Source organism: Telmatherina bonti (genome assembly GCF_933228915.1).
Source record: "Telmatherina bonti genome assembly, chromosome: 21".
In the NCBI taxonomy this organism is placed as follows: Eukaryota; Metazoa; Chordata; class Actinopteri; order Atheriniformes; family Telmatherinidae; genus Telmatherina; species Telmatherina bonti.
This window is the reverse complement of record NC_136630.1, coordinates 15,114,209-15,135,482: the sequence shown is the minus strand read 5'-3', so window position 1 is coordinate 15,135,482 and position 21,274 is coordinate 15,114,209. Positions and strand designations below refer to the sequence as shown.

At 36.4% G+C, this 21,274-nt stretch overlaps 1 protein-coding gene across 1 annotated transcript; it reads right to left on the bottom strand.

Annotated features, from left to right (window-relative positions):
• Positions 1-2,160: 2,160 nt before the first annotated feature.
• On the bottom strand, positions 2,161-20,478 carry cpn1 (carboxypeptidase N, polypeptide 1). Its single transcript, XM_079260324.1, has 9 exons — positions 20,100-20,478; positions 16,680-16,876; positions 13,333-13,488; positions 7,433-7,609; positions 7,203-7,314; positions 4,893-5,032; positions 3,587-3,686; positions 2,801-2,919; positions 2,161-2,666 (listed from the first exon to the last, which is right to left on the bottom strand). The coding sequence occupies exons 1-9, from the start codon at positions 20,332-20,334 to the stop codon at positions 2,556-2,558; spliced, it is 1,347 nt and encodes a 448-aa protein (XP_079116450.1). The 5' UTR covers positions 20,335-20,478; the 3' UTR covers positions 2,161-2,555.
• Positions 20,479-21,274: the final 796 nt, after the last annotated feature.

The following is a 21,274-nucleotide window of genomic DNA, read 5'->3' as shown; positions in this document are numbered from 1 at the left end:
TTTTAGAGCACTTCATGCTTCCTTCTGCTGACAAGCTTCATGGAGATGCTGATTTTTTTTTTCCCAGCAGGACTTGGCACCTGCCTACACTGCCAAAGGTACCAAAAGCTGTTTCAATGACTACGGTGTGACTGTGCTTGATTGGCCAACAAATACACCTGATCTGAACCCCATAGAGAATCTGCGGGGTATTGTCAAGAGGAAGATGAGAGATATTCAGACCCAACTATGTAGATGACCTGAAGGCTGCTATCAAAGCAACCTGGGCTTCCATTACACCTGAGCAGTGCCACACTCTGATCGCTTCCATTGCCACGCCGCAATGATGCAGTAATTCATGCAAAAGGAGGCCCAACCAAGTATTGAATGCATGGAAATGAACATACTATTCAGAAGCCTGACATTTCTGTTAAAAATATCCTTTTTTTCCATTGATCTTATATTCTAATTTTCTGAGACACTACATTTTGGGTTTTCATATCTATAAGCCACAATCATCAAAAGTTCAAGAAATAAATGTTTGAAATGTTTCACTGTATGTGTAATTAATCTATATATAATATATGGGTTTGACTTTCTGAAATGAGTGGCGAAAAACTTTTAAACTTTTTCATAATATTCCAATTTTCTGAGATGTACCTGTTCTATATTCAGCCGCAATGATTAATGATTGATCGTGGCAATATTTATTGATCAAAATTCTAACCAAGATCATTATTTTACTCACAATAAAACACTCAAAAGCAGATGATCAACTTTTGTTTTTTTTCATAAGAAGTTTCTTCAGGGGTTGACATATAATTGCTTTGATAGAAATATTTTGCATTTTTCAGAGAACCTTTAGGTTTTGGAAGGCTGTTTTGAAAGACTACAAAAATCTTTAGAAGCCAATAAACAACAAAAAAAGTGCTGACTTTGTGAATATGTCAATCAATAGACTAATCAATATCAATGCCAAATAATAAGTCTTTATATATTTTATGGTTGCAATCTGGTAAGAAGTGCACCAGCTTAACCCAGAAGAACCTAGCATAATATATATGATACATACAGTTTCTGTGACATTTGGCATCGCTCTATGGAACAAACTTTGCTAAAAAATACTGTGGAACACAATCTCATTTTTGTCCTCTGCCCTTTAATGGAGAAAGTGGTACTTTTTTATATTGTATTTTGTTAAAGGGACAAATAAAGATCTTGTATTCAAATAATTTGATTTATCTGATTATTTTTTCATGGGTTGGGTATTTATGAGTTAACCTGAAGTTGTTAAATTAAGTCTCTAATCTTGCTTCATATTACATAGCCCAGGCGTATGGGAATGAAGTATTGTGTTTCACCAAGAAATGGCTGCAGGAATTCCAGATTCCACTTACTGTCCATTCAACTTTCAGACTGTATGTACCGACAAAGACTGTAGACAGAGCAACAAGAGTACACAAGAAGGTATTGTAGTTCTTATTAACAGCAGATGTGCAGTCCAGATGTGCATGAAAAGGTTGAGATTTTTTTTTTTTTTCCTTTTGTGGGGGGCCAGAATGGGGTGAATGTTGCTCATGGTAGTGTTGATAAAAAAACATAATAAAGAAAAGCATGTAGGAAGACATTACCTGCTGCATTCACATACAATTAGACATCAATGTTTTTTTTAGGTAAAAAGTCTGTTTATACTGAATAGTGTTGGAGTTTATTATTTAAGTGGCCCTGGCGGGACCAGACACATTCTAAAGGAGGTGGGGTTTGGATGTGGGGGGGGTGGGGGGCAGGCCATCTCTTTGTGCAAGAAAGTCTATGCAGCCGAATTAATGTCAATTAATGTGTATCTATTGTGCAAGATATGCAGCTAAATTAATGTCGCTATTGTCCATTCAGAGAGCTCATATTTATTGCCTACTTACGTAGCATATCACATAGTTTTTGACTGCTACATTTCTTTTCGTTAATTTACATTTAATTCTCAATAGATTAGCTTAGTTAATTAAGTTAAGTTTCTACTAAACATTGGAGTTTCATCTGAGTGGTTCTGTTTGAGTTTGTATCATACAAACTCAAACAGAACCACTCAGAAAATCATACAATACCAATTAATATGACCAACAAAGCAGAGGCTGACTGTAGGGGGATTGTAAACAATAATAATAAAAACATTTTTTTAATTTTTGTTTTATTCAGTTGTCATAAAATTGTTGCAATCACAATTTTTAAAAAAGTTTTCACATACAAGTGATCTATATTCATACGTATCGACACGGTTACATAAATACACCGAGCTTGCAACATTTATTTTAATACAGACACACAGTATAATAAAAAAATAAAAACAAATGTAAGCATTTGACACACGCACACACACACACACACACACACACACACACACACACACACACACATACACATTCACACACACGCACGCACTACCCTAAAACTACAAACTATATCATATACATATATCAATGATGTAATTGGTTTGTATTTGCATGTTTCATGAGAGACTTTGAGTGTTTGCATGTGTGTTTATGTTTGTGTGAACTGTTGTCTAAATTATTGTCCGTGTCTCATCTTGGGCCGAGCTTCGATGGGGCCTTGTGGGAAGAAAGGTTCTTTTTGCCATTGTGAAGCTTCCCTTTCAGGTTTTGTTTTGGAGCTGTTTTCAAGTAAAAATGAAGCTGTAAAGGAAAGAAACAGAGAGAGGAAAGGTATGAGAGAAGGTGAGATCATAGAGTACAAATAAACACAAAAATGTACTGTTAGATTTCTGCTTATTTTCTGCTACTTTGGTCTGATACACATGGACACAGACCTGTGTGGCCTCAGCTGGTCCCACCGTGACGGTGCTGGTTGAAGGAAGGTAACCTATGGCGGAGGCTGTTACTATGTAGGTTCCTGGCAACAGAAGCCTAAAATAGTCTCCATCCACCCCTTGGGGGAGCACATATGATAAAATAAATTAATTGGAAAATATTTCATTTAGTCCATTCCTGATAAAAAGAAATTCACAGTAAAACAAATTTCCTTTATTCTTTTGTATTTTTTTGTGTTAATGTATCATAATGAAGGATGTAGTTTTTACATAAAACAGTTACAAGTAAAATATTTATCTGTCAAAAAAATATACAAGTTCAAAATGCCCCCAAAATGTCTAAAAGTGAAATATTAAACACTAGAATATTTTTCTACATGCAGTTCCATCGTCCACCACAAGAGGGAGTCTTGTTCCATTTGAATATGGGGACTGTCAGCGTTTACTGTCTTTTTGAATAACCAAAAATTTGACTGTTTCTCAATTTGTCGTTTTCTCCCCGAAATGTTTTGTATGCATTATTTCACCATGCCTTATTCCATTCATCATAAATGAGTTGGCTTTAACTTTCCTAAAAGGGAGTGTATAAATTTGACTCTTTGCTGTTAAGTTTATGTCACCCTCACACACAGAGATACACATGTAATTTATTTAGACGCAAAAGTTGTAATTAAACCAAGTTATATGTTGCATTTCAGGATATTACCACATTATTTAACACACCGCTAACTGTACTAGGATTGATGACTATGAAGTAGATATTTATAAGAAGGAGGTGACTCTTACCACTGGTCACATCATGGTTGATGCCAGCCACTGAGATCTCAGCGTTGCTGATAGGATTGTTGTTCTCGTCATACACCATGCCTTTTATCCCATGGTGCACCTGAAAATGGAGAAATGTTACTTTAGGTGTCCAAGCTGTAATTACATTATTCTCTTTCATGGGCTATTACGGTAACGGAAAGTGTTGATAGTTTGTATCATCCGAAGTTTTATGGAAAATACATTCCTGTATACGCATACAGGTAACTGTGGATTGCAGTGGAGCAATAAAAATCAAATCATATCAAGTTATAAATTACATTTCAGAGCCAAGTTTCCAAAGCATTAGACCTTGTTAACCTTCCACAGACTGCAGCCCCTTCCAACTTGAGTTGTTTATCCAGCCCTGTGGAAAAATGTATTTCTGATCCCTGCTTTGTGGTTGAAGTTCCAGCGGGATAAAAGCACATTTTAGCTGTTAGCTTTGCCAAAGCCCCTTTATTTGTGTTTAATGGAAGGTAAAAGGTAATTTTTTTGCATCACACAGAATTTCATGTTGCTTATTTGTAAAGACTTTGTTCAGGAAATTCTTAAGCATTATGTGGTATGGAAGCTTTTTGACAAGCTGGCTCTGAGATTACAAAATCATGTCTTCAGGACAAGTTCTCCAAGCTTCTTGATGGTCATTTCAAAGCTTTTCTTTGGATGTTGGCTGTCTTTTGTTATGTACTCTGTCAAGACAATCCTACACTGCTTCAGTGATGTAGCAGACTGGGTCTGGGGAGGATTCATCACTCCATTCATCACTCCATGTCCCCTGATCTCCAGTCCTAGCTCTTTTCCCTTTTTGGCACAAGACAGAAAAGTTGATAATGTTGATAATGAAGCTTTAATAAAACCCAAATAAGGTCAGTCTGCTCTCCCTGTTTCTTATTGACAGCCACTCTTTGGAAACCTGGAGACCATTTCAGACAAAGTTTTTACAAACAGTAGATCAGGTGTTTCAACTTTGGGTGTTTTGGTAAGTTTTCTTGACAAATGATTCCTAGGTGAAAGTTTTGTGGGTTTACAACAAAGAAAAAAATGCATTTCTAGTCAGGAGCAATAACTGGAGTGAACTTAAGTGGGAAAAGCAGCCAATGTAAAAAAAAAAAAAAAAAAAAAAAAAAGATTTTTGAAGACCAAAAGGTTTTTGGAACTATTACTCAAGCAGCTTCAAAAGATTAAGAACAGCTGGATACTTAAAGGGGTGGTTGAGACTCTTTTTTTGTGTCTGCATGTACTTCAATCTGCAAAATCTTTTACTATGATATCTGTGTGTTCTGACCTGTTCCAGGTATGAAACCAAAGCTTCTCGGTTGCCCAGCCACTCTCTGGGCAGCGCTGATTCAGGAGGAAACTTATCACAACTCAGCTCCAGGGTGATCTCAAAGCAGTTGGTGTAAAGGTAGTTGAAGTCTTGCATGCCTAAAAACCAGAAATTAGAATAGCAAATTAATTCATTCACATTTTTAAGGCGTCACTTTGGATTTTGTCAGGAAAATCTTTACAAAAAGATCTGCTAATTTAGGATGATGTTGTTTTTGGCCAAATATTTAACTGAGCCATCTGAAAATCATTTACTTCTTAAAAAAAATATTTCACTTCACATTAAGACTAAAGTTTCAAGGTCCTTATTTATATTGGCAATGCAGCTTTGCCAGTGTGAGGAGGGTAGGATCAAATGTAACCTTGTTGACCATGACACAACACTTCGAGCAAAATGACTTGTTAAAGTAAACATAACACATTCCTACTAAATGAGATGTGGTCTTTTTTTTTTCATCCAATTCAAAAGCTTGCATGACTCAACTAAGAAGCTCCAAAGATTCACATTCCAATGAAGAATCCAGAAAAGCCCAGACCTTTTACACATCAAAGAAATGGGTAATGTTATTGTTTTACCACAGATTCACTGAGCTGAAAATATGCCCCAGACAGTCTGATGAATAAGCAGCCTACAAGAATTCAAAATGTTGAGAGGTTTCCCACGTACGAGCCAGACAAAACAAGATGAGGAGTTTAACTTTCCTGCCTAAATTGCATAGATATACAATTTCAATCAAATCAACCCAACAACAGGAACCCATGGGAAACAGAAGTTATAATTAAATATTGTCTGTTTAATTTGCTTTACTGTAAATGTAAATAATTTAAGAACTTGTATGGTACTGGCAGGTATAAATTAATTAATGCCTCACAGATACTCTTATTCTGGTGGTTTTTAAAACAAAAGAAAAATGTCAACACTAATGGTATGCAGCAAATTACAACCATAGTTTGGTTCTATAATGAGTTTAGTTCTGACCCAGCAATGAGATGAGTGTGCCCAAAAATTTATAAAACTTGAAATTCCTGTTCCATTGTTTGATTAGGTAAATTATGATGAATCTTATATATAAAAAAAATAAACTGTGAAAGTAAATGTGCCTGAGCTTATGTACAATTTGGTTTGAGTATCCATTGTCAAAAAGAAGTATTTATTATCTTATTACTGTTTCAGATTTTGATCACTTCACTGTAATGAAGTGAAGTAAAATAAACATCATTCCACATAAGGATGTAAAATAAAATAAAAATAAAAATAAAATAAATAAAAATAAATAAAATAAATAAAACAAAAATAAACATCATTCCACATAAGGATGTTTCTGTAATGATGTTTCATTTGAAAATAAGGCAGCTGACTCAGTTCACGTTCAAAAAGAGGCAAAGACTTTCCCAGCTTCATAAACATTTAAATGACCCCTCACAATGCATACCTTGGTAGCTAAACTGAAGGGTGAGTGGGTGTTCAGCTGTTTGTGTGCAAGGGTGAATAGGTTAAAGGGGCAGGAGTAGAGTGCAAAGAGTCAGTGAGTTCACAATGACAGGGGAAAAGCAAGCTTGTCAGGGCATTTCATTCATACTTAAGTGCCCTCCATGATGCAGGCAGGTGGGATTGTGTTTGTTGGAACAGGAATGATAATGGCTATCCTCCAACCAACACAGGAATTTTACATGTAAACAGGCAAAAAATCTGTTTTCTCTTTATGGAAGCAGTGGTTATTATGCAGATGGTCGTATGAAGAAATCTGTCTGTTTTGCGCATTAATGTGCTTAAAACTATGATTGACTCTCCTTTGGCAGTAATGACAAGATCAATTGTAATTTTGTACATTATCCAAACTTCCTTTTATTTTAAAAAGTCAGACCTTGCATTGTGTGATGTTTGTTTACTGACATATTGAGGATCAATATTTGCATTTTTAATTTACATATTAATTGTTATCGAAAGAAGAAAACGTGGTTATGTCATGGCCAATAAACTGACTTAGACTTGCCAACACTTGGATGAGTTTGCTCTCATTTTAAACGTAGTTACTCTCTGAAGCTGAATTATAACAATTGTAATTATTACTACTTGATTTCTCTCATTTACTTAAATGTTATTGAAACAACAGAAGATACAATGTAAGCTATGTAATATAAACAGATACCTTCCTCTCATTTGTAATCAAACTACTCCTAAAGTTAATTAAATGTTTTTTTTCTTTTTTTTGTACTTGACATAAACACCTTTGTTGATCTCGTTCAGAGTAACAGAGGTTCTGCTTACCTTTGGACAGAGAGTACCAGCTGGCCCCGTTGGTGATTCCCTCATCAAAGAAGTCTCCGCAGTTCCAGCCCTTGTGCATCCAGCTGTGAGCGTACGAGTAGGTCCTCGCCAACTGTCATCACACACAAACACATATGGGCTCAGTCAGCCTCATGTTTAGTCCTACACACACACAGTGATGAGATCAGATGTGTATAACATCTGGGAAGAATTTTTAATCAGCAGCACACCTTCCTGAAGATCTTGTCATCTGGAGTTGCTGAATATGTGTTCCTTCCTCGAATGCGAGGGTCTCTTGACTTGTCAAAGGGGTAATTGGCAACTACAGCTCCCCCGTGGAGATTAGCTGACAGGACAAAATTGTAGTTTTGCATCCATTTTATGACTGCGAAGGTCTCTGGTTCGACCTGTGAAGGATATGTAATAAAAACTCAGAGAGAATGTAACTTTCTATAAATAAGTATGTGAAACATGAATACTTGGGATCATTAAAACATTAAGTCCACGGTGTTCTCCAAAATACTTGAACCTAAAGCAACATAAAGTCTATAATGCCATGTTTTAGAGAAATTTATTTGATGGAATGACCCTTGAGATGTACCATCTCGTTTTCGATGGGGTCCAAAAACATAAAACAATACATTATAATCAACAATTACACAAATTATACACAAAACAATATATAAGATACAGACAAAACAAGACAAGACAAACTTGCTCACTCCTACACCTCTCGGTTGTCAGAATCAGTCATTATTGAACATGTCGCAGAATTGTAAAGAAAAAGGCAATAATATAAAGAGCAATATGAGAATCAATTATGTTTACTCATTATTATTTTTTATTTTTTTTATTAATTATTAATATTATTTTTGTTTTTATTATTAATTAATTGTTTGTTTTTTTCTGTTCTCCTTTCTTCTTGTCTACTTACACTGGATTCCCCACTACACAAAGTCATGACATTCCTAGGGATTACAGTTGAACAGCATTACAATAATGATAACAAAAAATAAATACAATAATAAATAAATGAAGAAATAAATGAATACATAAAAAATAATAATAGTTTTATTGTCTATGTTTTTAGTCATTTAGATTTGCATGTTCTGGTTCTTGGTTTATCTTTACTTCCAGTTTGCTATTTTTATTTTTTTCTTAGTCGCTAAGTTTAGTTTTGGTTCTTTTGTAAGCGATTGCAAATGTGCATCAATCAGAGACCTGGCTTCTGTGACCGATTGCTACAAACCTCCAGCACATCAGCATTCACCTTCCTCACTCGATTTTTTCTTTGTTAACTCCAAGGCAGAGGTCATTTATTTGATGCCATTGGTTTATATGTCTATTAGAAATATAACTTAAACTATGTTGATGGATTTTGAAAAAATGTTCAGGAATTTTCTGAAATACAACAATGGCAAGTGATTAGATTTTGAGGGGTGATCCGGATCACCATCCGGATCCAGGAATATTGCAAATGATTCTTTATTATGGTGAAAAACGAGTAATTTTGCCAGTAATGTCATTTCAGGGCTATGAGCTGCTACTTTTTTCACATGATTTGAATACAGCAGCTTAAATAAGAACGAGCATGTATGGATTTTACTGGCTAATGAATCATTTTGCAGTTCATGCACACACACTCATAATAGAAAACACACAAAGAAATGCTTATGATGCAACCCTCAAGTTCAAGGTGATCAGAAAAAAGGAGGTAGTACATGAGTGTTTGCTGTAGGTGCAGATTATATTCAGATGCGTTATACCTGTATATTCAGGTGCTCCCTATAGCCTGGAAATTACAATAGAGGTTCTAACACAGAAATAATGGCCACAATCATAAGGAAAAAGAAAAATTACAATAACTTGGTGAAGGTATGTGCTCTATAAGTGCCAGTCCTCCAGGATGCTGCTCTCCATGGACTATACTGGTTTACCAGTGTTTTCAGTACCTTGATTTCTCTAATTTGTCTAAATTGTTTGTATTCCGATGAAACATGAATTTAGATTGTCTTTGCTGACACATAATTACAACAACAAAAATAAATGACATGCATTAAAGAAAACCCACAGTAAAACATAATGTGAAATAATAATTAAAAATCACACAAACATCATCAGAGGGTTGAGATCTGCTTTTCATAAGGCCACTAACTTCTCTGCTTGGATGCTTATCTGGACAAAAAACTAATTTATTTGCTCATACATACAGAAAATTCCTCTGTGTTATTTATTTATTTATTTTGCATTTGTTGCATTAAGGTATGTGGTTTCATGGTTGAGCAAGAGAGTTAATTCTTCGATGTCGCCCAGTTAATTATTCTTCAGCAGCAATTACAATCGAGCCATTTCCTTTCTCTCCATACCTCAGTATAGCCAGGAAGAAAACACAGCAGACATTTCAATAGAAACATAGAATCTGCAAACTACAGTAACACAAGTCTGCCTTTTTGTTGATTCTTTAATCTAAAACTGAACTAACTTATTCAGTTTATGCTAGATGGCACATGTAATTCATCCCTACAGAAGACTTAAACCTTGACTAACACCATTTATAGACTTATTCCACATAACAATCTGCACACACACTGAGCTGTGTACCATGTTTGCAGACAAATTGTGATACATCTCCTTGAGCATAGTATGTAGGACAATAAACACAGTCTGCTGATCAGTGGCCACTGACCTTGAAAACAGCAGCTGCTGTCAAAAGCAGGACTTAAGGTATTTGTGAGTCTTTAGTTAGACTGGAACATCCTTTTAAGAAAGAGCTGTCTCCATGGTGTCAATTTAGGTTAAAAGAATGTACACAATTGCAACTTAAAGAATACTGTCTTATCTTGAAGATATTACAAATCCATACATGGAGAATCACTTAGTGGTTAAAGCAAACTTTGGGTTGTTTTTTATGCTTGGTGATGACGTCTGTAGGCTAGTCAGTAGACACATTTTTCAAATGTCTTTCCTCATGATGGACGTTAGCTCAGAAAAAGAAAAAAAATAGAAAGACAAATGCTGACAGGGACTGGAAAAAAATGTATACATATTCAGGTTTGAAATTAACCATGAAAACAGATTTTTTCAGCCAGCAGAAGGACTGCCAGTTACTTCCAAAGTTATTTCCAAGTTTTTGCAGAGCCAATGATCAAAAGAGCATCCTTTTCATTCGTTAATCAATATATTGCTGAGGGTCCAGAAACAAAATGCATTCAGAATTTTAATTCGGTCTGACCAAATTAAAATTCTGAATACGAAAAAGTTCCTCATGAGGAAAGGGCTTAACCTTTGAAAAAGTTCCTCATGAGGAAAGGGCTTAACCTTTTTGAAGTGGTTTTAAGCAAGAAGCAATTTCTTCTTTGTTTTTGTCAGCGCTGCTTTGCTTCTCACACATGGAAGTAACAATGTTATCCCTGTTTTCTAAGTTCTCACTTTTTCCACTCAAATGTGTGTTGGGAAAACTCAAACAGTAATCTTTGCATTCAGGGGGTGTCATTCCAGTCACATGACTGCCTGCTGACAGGGAGACACAACTGTGCAACTGTTTTAGCCGCTTCATTTATGCTGGGTAACAGGATAACAGTCCTGTTGATGACATGCTGGCCTACAGGTTCAGTCACGCTACATTTATTCATTCAGCTAAGTGATTGATATATATAATAAAATTATATATTATAAAATATTGAAGAATTACTATAGGGAGAAAGAAAATTTTTGGTCTTTGCTTACAGTACAACTGTCTGATAAAGTTTTGTGTTTTTTTCTCAAAGCACATTAACTCACCCTGATCTGAAAGATTGTTAGGATTAAGAAACCTACATATATATATATATATATATGTATATATATATATATATGTATATATATATATATATATATATATATATATATATATATATATATATATATATATATATATATATATATATATATATATATATATATATATATATATATATGTAGGCATGTAATATATAAATAGATATTGATAGATATAGATACAGATATAGATTATATATAGATGTAATCTATATATCTGCATTTTCTGTTCTTTGTTAGACTTTTGCAAAAGCGAATTTCTAAAATGAACAATTACAAGGATTTTATTTAGGATTAACAATTAACCAAAAACAAAAACTCATTATAACAATAAACCTGTCATTTATCAATATATCCAAAGAGAATATAAATAGGAAGCACATGACTAAGCAAAAATATAGAAAATAAATCATTGAGAAAAGCAAATCAAGCAATGCAAATGGCAAATAAAACAACAGGTCTTTAAGTTCCAAATGATTTATTTTGTCTATGATGATGTTACAGTACGTTTAAGATGCAAGTGATATGTGCAATGATGCTGTGCTGCATCACGACTGCACGCTAGTATTTACACTAGTATAATTTCTGCCGTAGCACCACAGCAGTACAACAACCGCCGCCTGCAAAATCATTTTTAACAGCATGTTCAATCAGTGTTTGTGTAATTAGACTGACATGACTTGAAAAGACAAGAACCCTGCCAATAATCACCACGCTAAGAAAAGGGCCTGTGGCTGCGGTTGTGCACGAGCCACATGCACCCAGTGTGAAGCCATCATTAAAGACAAACAGCTGCACTTAAAGTCTCTCTTAACCAGATAAATGAATATTTCATAGCTTCAATTGGTGTTAAACAGTCAACTGCCTCTAGATTATGGTCTGCACCTGCTGATAACAAACTATAAATAAACATACTCAGTCGGAGCTTTATTTCTTTTCTTAGGCGCCATACTATTAACTTTAACTTTATATCCCTACCAACAACGCTGCAAGTCTGTGAATCTATTTAAAATGCTTTAAATTGTGGCTGAAACCAACACTGTCACTAATAAAATTGATTTTAGATACTTAGAAGGGTATAATCATTGTCTGTGTGGTACATTATATTTACATACATATAATACTATGCAGGCTCATTTCAAGGACTTCAAGGAAAACAGCGGCCCTTTCAGAATCTGGAGAAGATGAGATGAATGTTGTCGAGACACCCCCAAGGATCTAACTTTAGTATACTTGAAATGTGCTTTCTAGCAGCAATAGTTTAAAAAAACATGCTCTTATATTTCACTCCTCTGTTCATTTCACACATCAGTGACCTAAAATAAATACACGGTGAACTATAGAGGCCACTCAAAAACCAAAAATGAAACCATGTGTTTCTGACAATCTGAACAATACATATTTCGAAAAGTCAAGCTGCAGTTTGTACTCTGAATGAGTGTTTCCCGACAGCGGGGGGCAGGCACACAAGTAAAAGAATCCGTCTTTCTGGAAAAGAGTGTACTTTTCATAAAACTGACTTGGCAATGTACAGATGACTTTGAGTAAAATCACAGCTTTGTCAGCTATGCGGTGTCTGCCAGTAATTCACGGTAGCAGGTAACAGTTACACTCTGACGTCAAAGAGCCGCTCAGCTCCACTTCACATGGAGGTGACAAAAAGCCAAAAATGTTTAGTGGGACCTGAATGTCTTCATATGGAGAACATACAACCTACTTGGTGATATAAGCTAGAATGAAAGAAGCTTTGTTCTTGTAGTATCCTGACTTCTAAAGACAAATACTCATATTTATATGTTAGAAGACACTTTTTTTTCCAGATTATCTGGTTTGGGAAGCAATGTTTCAGTTTTACCCTTCTGCTTTGTATTATTTATACACTTGGTTCTCCAGTAAGACAAGCAAATGCACCGATCCAAAAGAGTCAGACTGTTTAAGCATACCATAAACATTCATAGCATGAAGCAGAAAGCCTGTCACGGAGATTTACTTCTTACTGTTTGAATTTATGGAAAGTCTCTTTTTATTCAGCTAGCTCTGGAATGTGATTGTGTGTAAATCCCACCAATTTCTTTATGTCAACCAAGTTAAAGCCAAGATAACTAAGCTGTGCTGCACTTACTCATTATTCAGTGCGCACTCACACAAGCACGACGCACACACCCATCCATCTTCCTCACTCCCTTTTTCTTTATCACCTATGTATGAGCTTAACCACATGTATTTGCACTGACATGGATATACATTTCCCTATAAGACTTGAGACACACATATATAAACAGGGTGTTGTGCATGTGCATCCAGGAGCACTGACCTGCTTCTCCCAGTTGTCTGGCAGAGGAAGGTGGTGGTTTCGTCCATTAGTTTTTTCATAATAGTACATAAGTGCATTCAGGTCTGGAAAGTTCCGGTTCAGATCCATTTCTCTGGCGTTCCCCCGACCCACCAGATAGCCATTTAACTCTGGACCCTGTTGACACACAAACACAAGTGGAAACTCTGGGGTAACCTAAGCCTTTCCCAATACAGTGACATATTGATTGCATTTTGGTTTCTGAGGTTAGGTTCAAATATTTTCAAGTTTCATATTGCTTGGAAGCTGCATAGGAAAAACAATTTCATGATTACCAAGCCTGCAGAGACTGATTCAGTAAAATATTTTCCAGTATTTTTTTTATAGACTTGACCTTTTGGTTCACAATGAATTATTCAGACCATTTCCAAAGACTTTTACACACAATTCATCCAAAAGAAAAAGCAGACTGAGTGAGTTTCTTACAATGAAAAGCTTTTGAAATAGCACATTAGACACAACATTGAAAACTTTCTTTTAATGATTGAGGTTAATGTTTTTGCTTTGGTGTGAAATGTAGTGTCTATTATAACATTAGAATGACTGAATTCTTTATCCAGACAAGCGCTTTTATTCAGCAATATCAGCAGAAAATGTCATCATTGTGATCAAATACTTGCAGAAACTATTGCTTTCCATTACCTTGAAATTAGCTTTAAATTTTAAAATGCTAAAAACATGATATGTTGAACATATTAAACTTTCGTAAATATCTACTAATCATCCGCTTGTTAGCTTATAATGTGAGCATTGCCAAGACCCTCAATGCAGTGAAGGAGATTAAATTGTTGGTAAATTTTTCTCTCTTACTTGCATTCTTATGCACTGTATTTTATTACAGTTGAAGTGCCAATTATATCCTCTGCATAATGCATATGACAATGAGATTGGACCTGTCATGGAGCCCTTATATTGCATTATGATTTTACATCTAACTTCATTAACTACCTAATATGTATCTGCATTTTAATATGTAAAAGGACATTATTATACTCAAAATGTATCTGGCTGCAACACTTAATGTTGGTCCTATCTCGGTCATAAGCTGTGCTCAAATGTGCTTGTCAGACATTTAATAGTGCTTTTAAAGATTTTAACTATACTAAAGTACAAACTCAACAAGTATAGTAAATACTAAAAGTATTGTACAGAATCTGTCCCCTATATCAGTCAAGTATGGTTCCTCGCAGCATATCAGACAAGATCTGATGAATGCTAACGCTAGTCACTGCCATCTAGCGCTAATGTTTGCTGCTCCCGTTGAGAAAACATGTTAACGAATACTGGTTGGTTTATCTATTGCTTGACATAAAGAACTTGGGAAATTATTTGTAATATTCACAACAAGTCATTTTTATAGCTTGAGTTGTGTAAACAGTAAATAACTATCTATACAGATAATATTTTAGTAGTAATAATGAACGCTTTTGAAATTCTTTTGTCCAGACTTAAGAAATGGGTCCAGCATGCTTCTAAAAGAAGTTTGTTACCTTTTATTTATTATTATTATTATTATTATTATTATTATTATTATTATTATTATTATTATTATTATTATTATTATTATTATTATTATTTTATTCTATTTCTATTTCTATTTATATTATAGTTCTTGGTATGTTCGATTTGTTTTATTTCACAAAATGTTAGTGCACATACACACAAAAGATTTCTTTTTACAAATCAGGGAGCCTGGACAACAACCAAGATTCAGTAAGTTCAAAAACTATGTTTTCTATAGAAGAGAATAATTTGCCAATTGCCAGTTAATCACACAAAAACATGACCTGAAATGACCGAATCCTGTTATTCTTCTTTTTTTGTTTCCTCTTTCTCGCTCCTTCTGTCTCTCTCTGACACACCACAGAGGTCTTGTCTGGTTAACAAACTGCTAAAAGAATGCTCTGTTTTCTGTCAGAAATGATTGGCAATACTGTGTGCACATCTGCATCTAATTTACATCTGTAACAGTTGCCATGGTGTCCATTTCTGAGCTGCGCTTTGTCATTTGTGTTCCTAATAGGATGCAGGAGCAGGACCTTGTACTTTGGCACTGATTCAAAAAAGATCACTGATTTTGCTGACATGTTTTTTTTTTCCTTTTTTTAGACAATTCATTCCACAACTTTGGCACCTCTCACAGCATAAGCTCAGTTGCCTCTGTTTCTTTTTTCATCTTTCAGACACAGATAAGAACCTTCAGTAAGAAGATCTCATAGTGGGAGCAGACTTGTATATCTAGCCATTAATGTTAAGTATGCTGATGTTAGTAAGTTCAAAGGACAGTATCTAACTGCAGCCTTGAAGTGTATTGGAATTTTGTGTTAAAGTGTTGAAATCTTCTCAAAATGACCTTTTATCTTAAAAAAAGGTTGTTTCAAGTCATCCTAGAACAAGTTTATTGATTTTAAATTAAAAAACAAAGAACCACTTCATTGATAATGCATTCCAGTCATGGTGTTTCTCATAGATTTCCCTAAAAGCATCTGATCAGGTGTAAGGAAACAAAAAAAATTACTCATTGTTTTATAAAACTACACAACCAGTCAAAAATTTGGCGTTGCTATTAGATTTAATGGGAAGGTGTGTCCAAACTTTTGCCTTGTAGTGCATCGTGCCACTGGTGTAAAAAAAGATACTCTGTTTCATTCTCGTTTAATCTCAAAAGTATAATTATTAGCCAAAATCAACAACATGCCATCAAGGATGCTGGAAAACAAAACAACTCTGCCATTGTTGTCCAGATGTTGATGCACCTAAACATCTGTTACATATAAATTATAGTGGAATATGCACGTGTGCTCTGAGTGGCAAAGGCAGACTGCCGTCTGTCATGCGCTACTGTTTACTTCTGGACATATAATTAGTCTCAAACAGATTGTGCACACATGTTTGTGTTTGTGCTAAAGTATGCTGTATGTGATCTGTTGTTTTATAGTCCATAATTACCCAAAAAAGAAAACTGGGGGTTTCCTTAGGATGGGATTATTACAGAGAATAGCAAACAATAAGGAAAAAATACCTGCTATTATCTGAATCAGATATCTTTATACATGTAATCACATGGGGTCTTAAAATGTGGGATGAGTATGTTTAATATACAGTTACTTTACTTCCAGATGTTTAGTTTCATCTGGGAACCATTACATTTTTTTCTACTTAACTGGCAAGCATGTGATTTTTTTTTCATAGGTAGCAAATGATTGCTTAATGAAAACAGTTGAAATTATCCTTCTGGGACATTTCTGGTTTTCTTTTGGCACATTGAAGCACATCATTTGACACAAGCAAGCTACAGTTTATATTACCTGTCTAGCTGCCACTTCGTAGCCGTCTGGGTTCATGGAGGGCAAGATGTGGATGCGTGTGTCATGGATCAGCCTCATGATCCGCTGGTTTCTAGCCCGGTACTCCTCACATAGAAATTGGGAGAACTTAATGAGGAGCTCACGGCCGAGCACCTCGTTTCCATGCATGTTGCCCACATACTTGAACTCAGGCTCCACTGGGGGCAGAAAACAGAGAAATAGAGAAAGCAGGAGGTTTAAAGCCCTACAGAGCAACAAAGCATGACATTTAAACTGCTTCCTGAATAAGTACATACACACACATTCTCCAAATGCATAGAGAATATTTAGGTATGCTGACTTTCTCATGTTTAAATGCCTTATTCAAATAACCTTTTAAAGATATTTTAAGTACCACATTTCAAATCTTGTTGGCAGCCTATAGTTGCCATTTTTAGTGATTGACGTTAAATAATTTTATTTAACTGCCGATATGATCATTTACAGAACTCCAAACACAAAACAAGTGAGTACCTTTGAGATAATAATCAATGACAAAGCAAATTAACAAATTATTCTTAATTAAAATCTATTTAGCTATTGATGTAACACTGGAAAATGATTCTATTATGCTGGCAGCTTCGTGATACTACCAGCTGCTTGGCTTGCACACAAAGCTGAGACTAAATGCAGTTAAAGTTTAACATGTCCAATTAAATGGTCAAGTCAAACTGTAACTGTATCTCACTGCAGCTTTGCATGTAAGTCAAGCATCACCAGCTGTTTAGCTGGCATGCAAAGCTGAATTGACATACAGTTAGAGTTTTATTGGCCATTTTGTTGGACCACCATCGTTGTCCGACTGCATGAAGGTTAATTGAGTTACTGATATTGCAATGCTGTGGACTATTAAAAAAAACTAAACAATGTATTACTTGTACTATTTTTATGTGGGAAGTCATTATGCATATATGTATATAGATTAATTCACTTCATAAATGTCCACTTTGAGACTGGAACACAGTATTTAAAAAACTGTCTTTTCTTCCTTCACCCCCCAAATAAAAACAATCCTGCCCTTGCAGCAACTTTTAAAAAAAAAAAACCTTTCTGTTCAAATGAAAATACACAAACAGTATACATTACCAGATTAAGGTTTGAACACACTCTACATTATATGTAATAGGAAGGTGAGACCTTTGACTGGTAGCATAAATACAATTCTTTTGACAAGACTGACAGGTGATTTGACAGTTTTATGCCATGAAATGTAGGGCAAAGCAGTTCAGCTGAGCTAAAATAGTAGTTTCCTGGACACACTGTCTCTTGCCATTCTTTAACAAAAAAATTATTTGTTTTTATCTCCCACCAACTCGTAGTCCAAAATTTCTGGTCCAAAATGATGAGGTTGACATTACGTTGTGTGTCCCTACAGCATAATTTTCTCATCTACTCCACTGGCAAGTTAAACCCTCTGTTCCTCAATCAAATTGACTTTTAACAATAAATTTATGTGCAATTCAATAAAAACCAATGTCCACATGCTACCTAGGCTAAACTTACCATTGCAGTGGAAACATGGTGCATATTTGTGACGTTAACAAAGAAAATTGCAGTGTTTATTCAAACTTGCAAGCTAAACTCCCAGTTTTCCCAGACAAAAACATTACAGACAGTGAAAATCTTCTAAGACAGATGCATCCCGCTGGCTGCAAATACCCATGATTGAGACGATCAAATGCATCTGTGGGTGACATTTATAGGCCCCTTTGGTCTCAAATGACATCACTAAAGGCATTTTACCAGGCTTTGTGCACCAGCTGCACATCTGTAAGCAGATTTTGATAAGGTGTGAAGTGGAGTTGCCAGTTTCTCCTTAGACCATGTAAACTAGAGCAGCAAAACCACACAATGCATTTAATTGAGCAAAAGCACAATGAATTGCTTTAAGAGGAAAACTGTGATAACGCTTCATGATAAGGACACTTTAAGGCTCATACAAAGGGGGAGTTGAGGAGAGTGAGTCTGATTACAACTGATTACATTATGTTGGATAAGATCTTCTGGCATTTTTGTGGATATCTGTGGGCCACCAATCCAAACAACCTTGCCCTCTGTGTCGAGGTTACTCCTCCCAAGTGTCCTTTCATTAATCACTGCTGAAGTGCAGAGAGAAACAAGACCCCAAATTACGGGGACTTGAGGACAAAGCTGCTGCTGAGAAATGGACCTGAATTTTTACTCTTAAGATTTTATTTCAACATCATTTTTATTTTTATTTTCCAATACAAGGAAAGATGTGGTTTTTTGGGGGAAATGGGGAATGTAGAGGTTGAGTAGCTACTCAAATTTATCAGCGGCCTTCACTAATTGCATCAGACAACCAAATGGCAGCTTGGCCACTGCAATTCACTTCCTCTTCTTTAACACTGGGCCAACTGGTCTCAAGTTCAGAAAAGAGACTTGGCTCCAGAGTTGCACTTTTAAAAACACACACACACTGAGCTACATATAAGAGACAGGAACTTCCTAAATGGTGCGAGAAGCCTGACCTAAACAAGACCTCGGGTCACTCCCTTTCATGAAGTGTACGGTTCCTGTTTTTCACCCTGGTCACCTTGCATCAGAAAAGGCACACATCCTTCCATTCTGCTGAAGGAAACGCGTATGGGACGTGTGCAGACAAAGAAAAAATGCAAGCTCAGCCATGGCCAAAAAAGCCTTCGCTGCAGTTGATAAGCTTATTTTTCTGAGCTGTTTCAAAATCTGCTCTTCTCTTTGCCCCCACAAACAGCTATAATGATGTGGTGGTTTTCAATTTGCAACTAGTTTCTAGACAAAACACCTGAAAGGAAGATTCAAGAGTTACAAGAGAATGGAAAAGCATGCAAAGGTTTTAAAGAAGCAAGATCAGGATTAAACCTCAAGCTGAACCTCAAAATCATCTGCTTAGCTTCGAATAACACCCCACAGTCTGTCAGTGCTCTGATGGCAAAAAAACTAAAATGAAACACAGATGTTGACACAAGTCTTTTTCCTTTTCACTTCTTGTTTTCCACATCTTGTTTATCATAGACGCCAGCTGTGGGATGACTCCCCACTTTCTTTTTGCTCCTTGACCACTCAATGAATCATAAAGTCAAAACTTAAAAACTTGCATTTCATCTCTTGCATTTCAGACAAAACCAGAAGCTGCCGTCTCCTCCCGGCTAAGTTCTCACTCTAAAACAGCAAAAGCAGGTTAAAAAAAAGATGCAGATACTAGACCACTAATACAACGTGTACACAAATCAATAATCCTTTCAAATACCTTTGATGCCCAGTACATCTTCCTTATGTATTATCTTAATGACTTTTCCTATCTAACAAAATAAAAAAAACTCTTTTTGTAAAATGTCCATCCATATTGCACTGCCAAACAATGAATCAGGTGTTACTCACATGCTTCATGAATGCCCGGGTTGTCACTGAACTCCAGCACGTAGAGGTGGCGCCCTTCCACGCTGCGCCCAATGCTGTAGATGCGACAGATGTATGGGCATTCGCTCTGCACTGCAAACAGGGCTCGCACCATGTCCTCATATCGGTGATGCTTGAAGTCCGACCCTGACACCAGGAGCCCCGTCAGCCCCAGCAGGAGAGCATGGAGCCAGAGGAGAGTCCACCCCTGCGGCATGGTCCCTCAGCCCAGGGTGTGCAGCACAGGAGAGGGTACTGAGGAGGCCCACAACAATGCAAAACACAATTTCAGATGTATGGATCTCTTTACATGCAAAACATACTGCCTACTGCTCTTTCCCTCTCTTGTTTCCCCTATGGCTCCTGCTCTCCCACTGCCTCCTCCTACATTCAGTCCTTGCAGTGAAGAGCAAGCAAGGACAGCCCCCTGCTCCTTCTTTGTCTCACTCTCCTCCTCCAACAGCTGCTTCTCTCCTTCTTTCTTTCCTTTTGGGTCCTTGTCAAGTACATGTTATTTGCTTTATTAGTGCTTCTAATGCTACTCCTTCAAGTAGTTCACCCCGAAGCCCCTCTGGTCTCTCTGTACACATAATCTGAATTTCATTCTGTGAGTGTGAGACACTCATTTTCAATCCCCTTCTTTGTCTCTAACTCTAAGTTATATGCCCCCTTCCTGGGAAAGAGGAGTTGTTTCCACGGTGCTGCTTTCCCCAACCCCTGCAGCCCTCAATCATCCATTCATTAACTCTTAAGTCAACACACAACCCCTGTGTCTGAATGTGTGTGTCTGTGTGTGTGCATTTATGTGTGCACGTGTGCCCGGGTTCCTTGGATGAATCAATGCAAAAGCTCTTTCACAACCAATGGACTTGTTTCGTTGCTCTGTTTCTCTAAGGTGCACACACTCACTCACACACACACACACACACACACACACACACACACACAAAAACACACACACATAGGAAAGTATCTCCACACATGCGCCTGTGTCCCAGAGAAGGACCAAATGCTGCAATTAGACTTCTAAAAGACACAGGTTGATGCCAATACACATGCACCCCCCCCCCCCCCCCCCCCCCCCCCCCCCCCCAAACAAACACATTCTGCAGAGTGTGCAAAGGTTGCTGTCAATCAAACTTGCTGGCAAAAACAGA

What these genes read in the sequence shown, in the direction of transcription:
- cpn1 (XM_079260324.1), bottom strand. Translation starts at nt 20,334, where the DNA reads ATGCCGCAGGGGTGGACTCTCCTCTGGCTCCATGCTCTCCTGCTGGGG. An exon ending in ACGAAGTGGCAGCTAGACAG is followed by an intron (nt 13,489 to 16,679) that starts GTAATATAAACT and finishes GTGTGTCAACAG; the next exon opens with GGTCCAGAGTTAAATGGCTA. An exon ending in GACCAGCTGAGGCCACACAG is followed by an intron (nt 2,667 to 2,800) that starts GTCTGTGTCCAT and finishes TTTCCTTTACAG; the next exon opens with CTTCATTTTTACTTGAAAAC.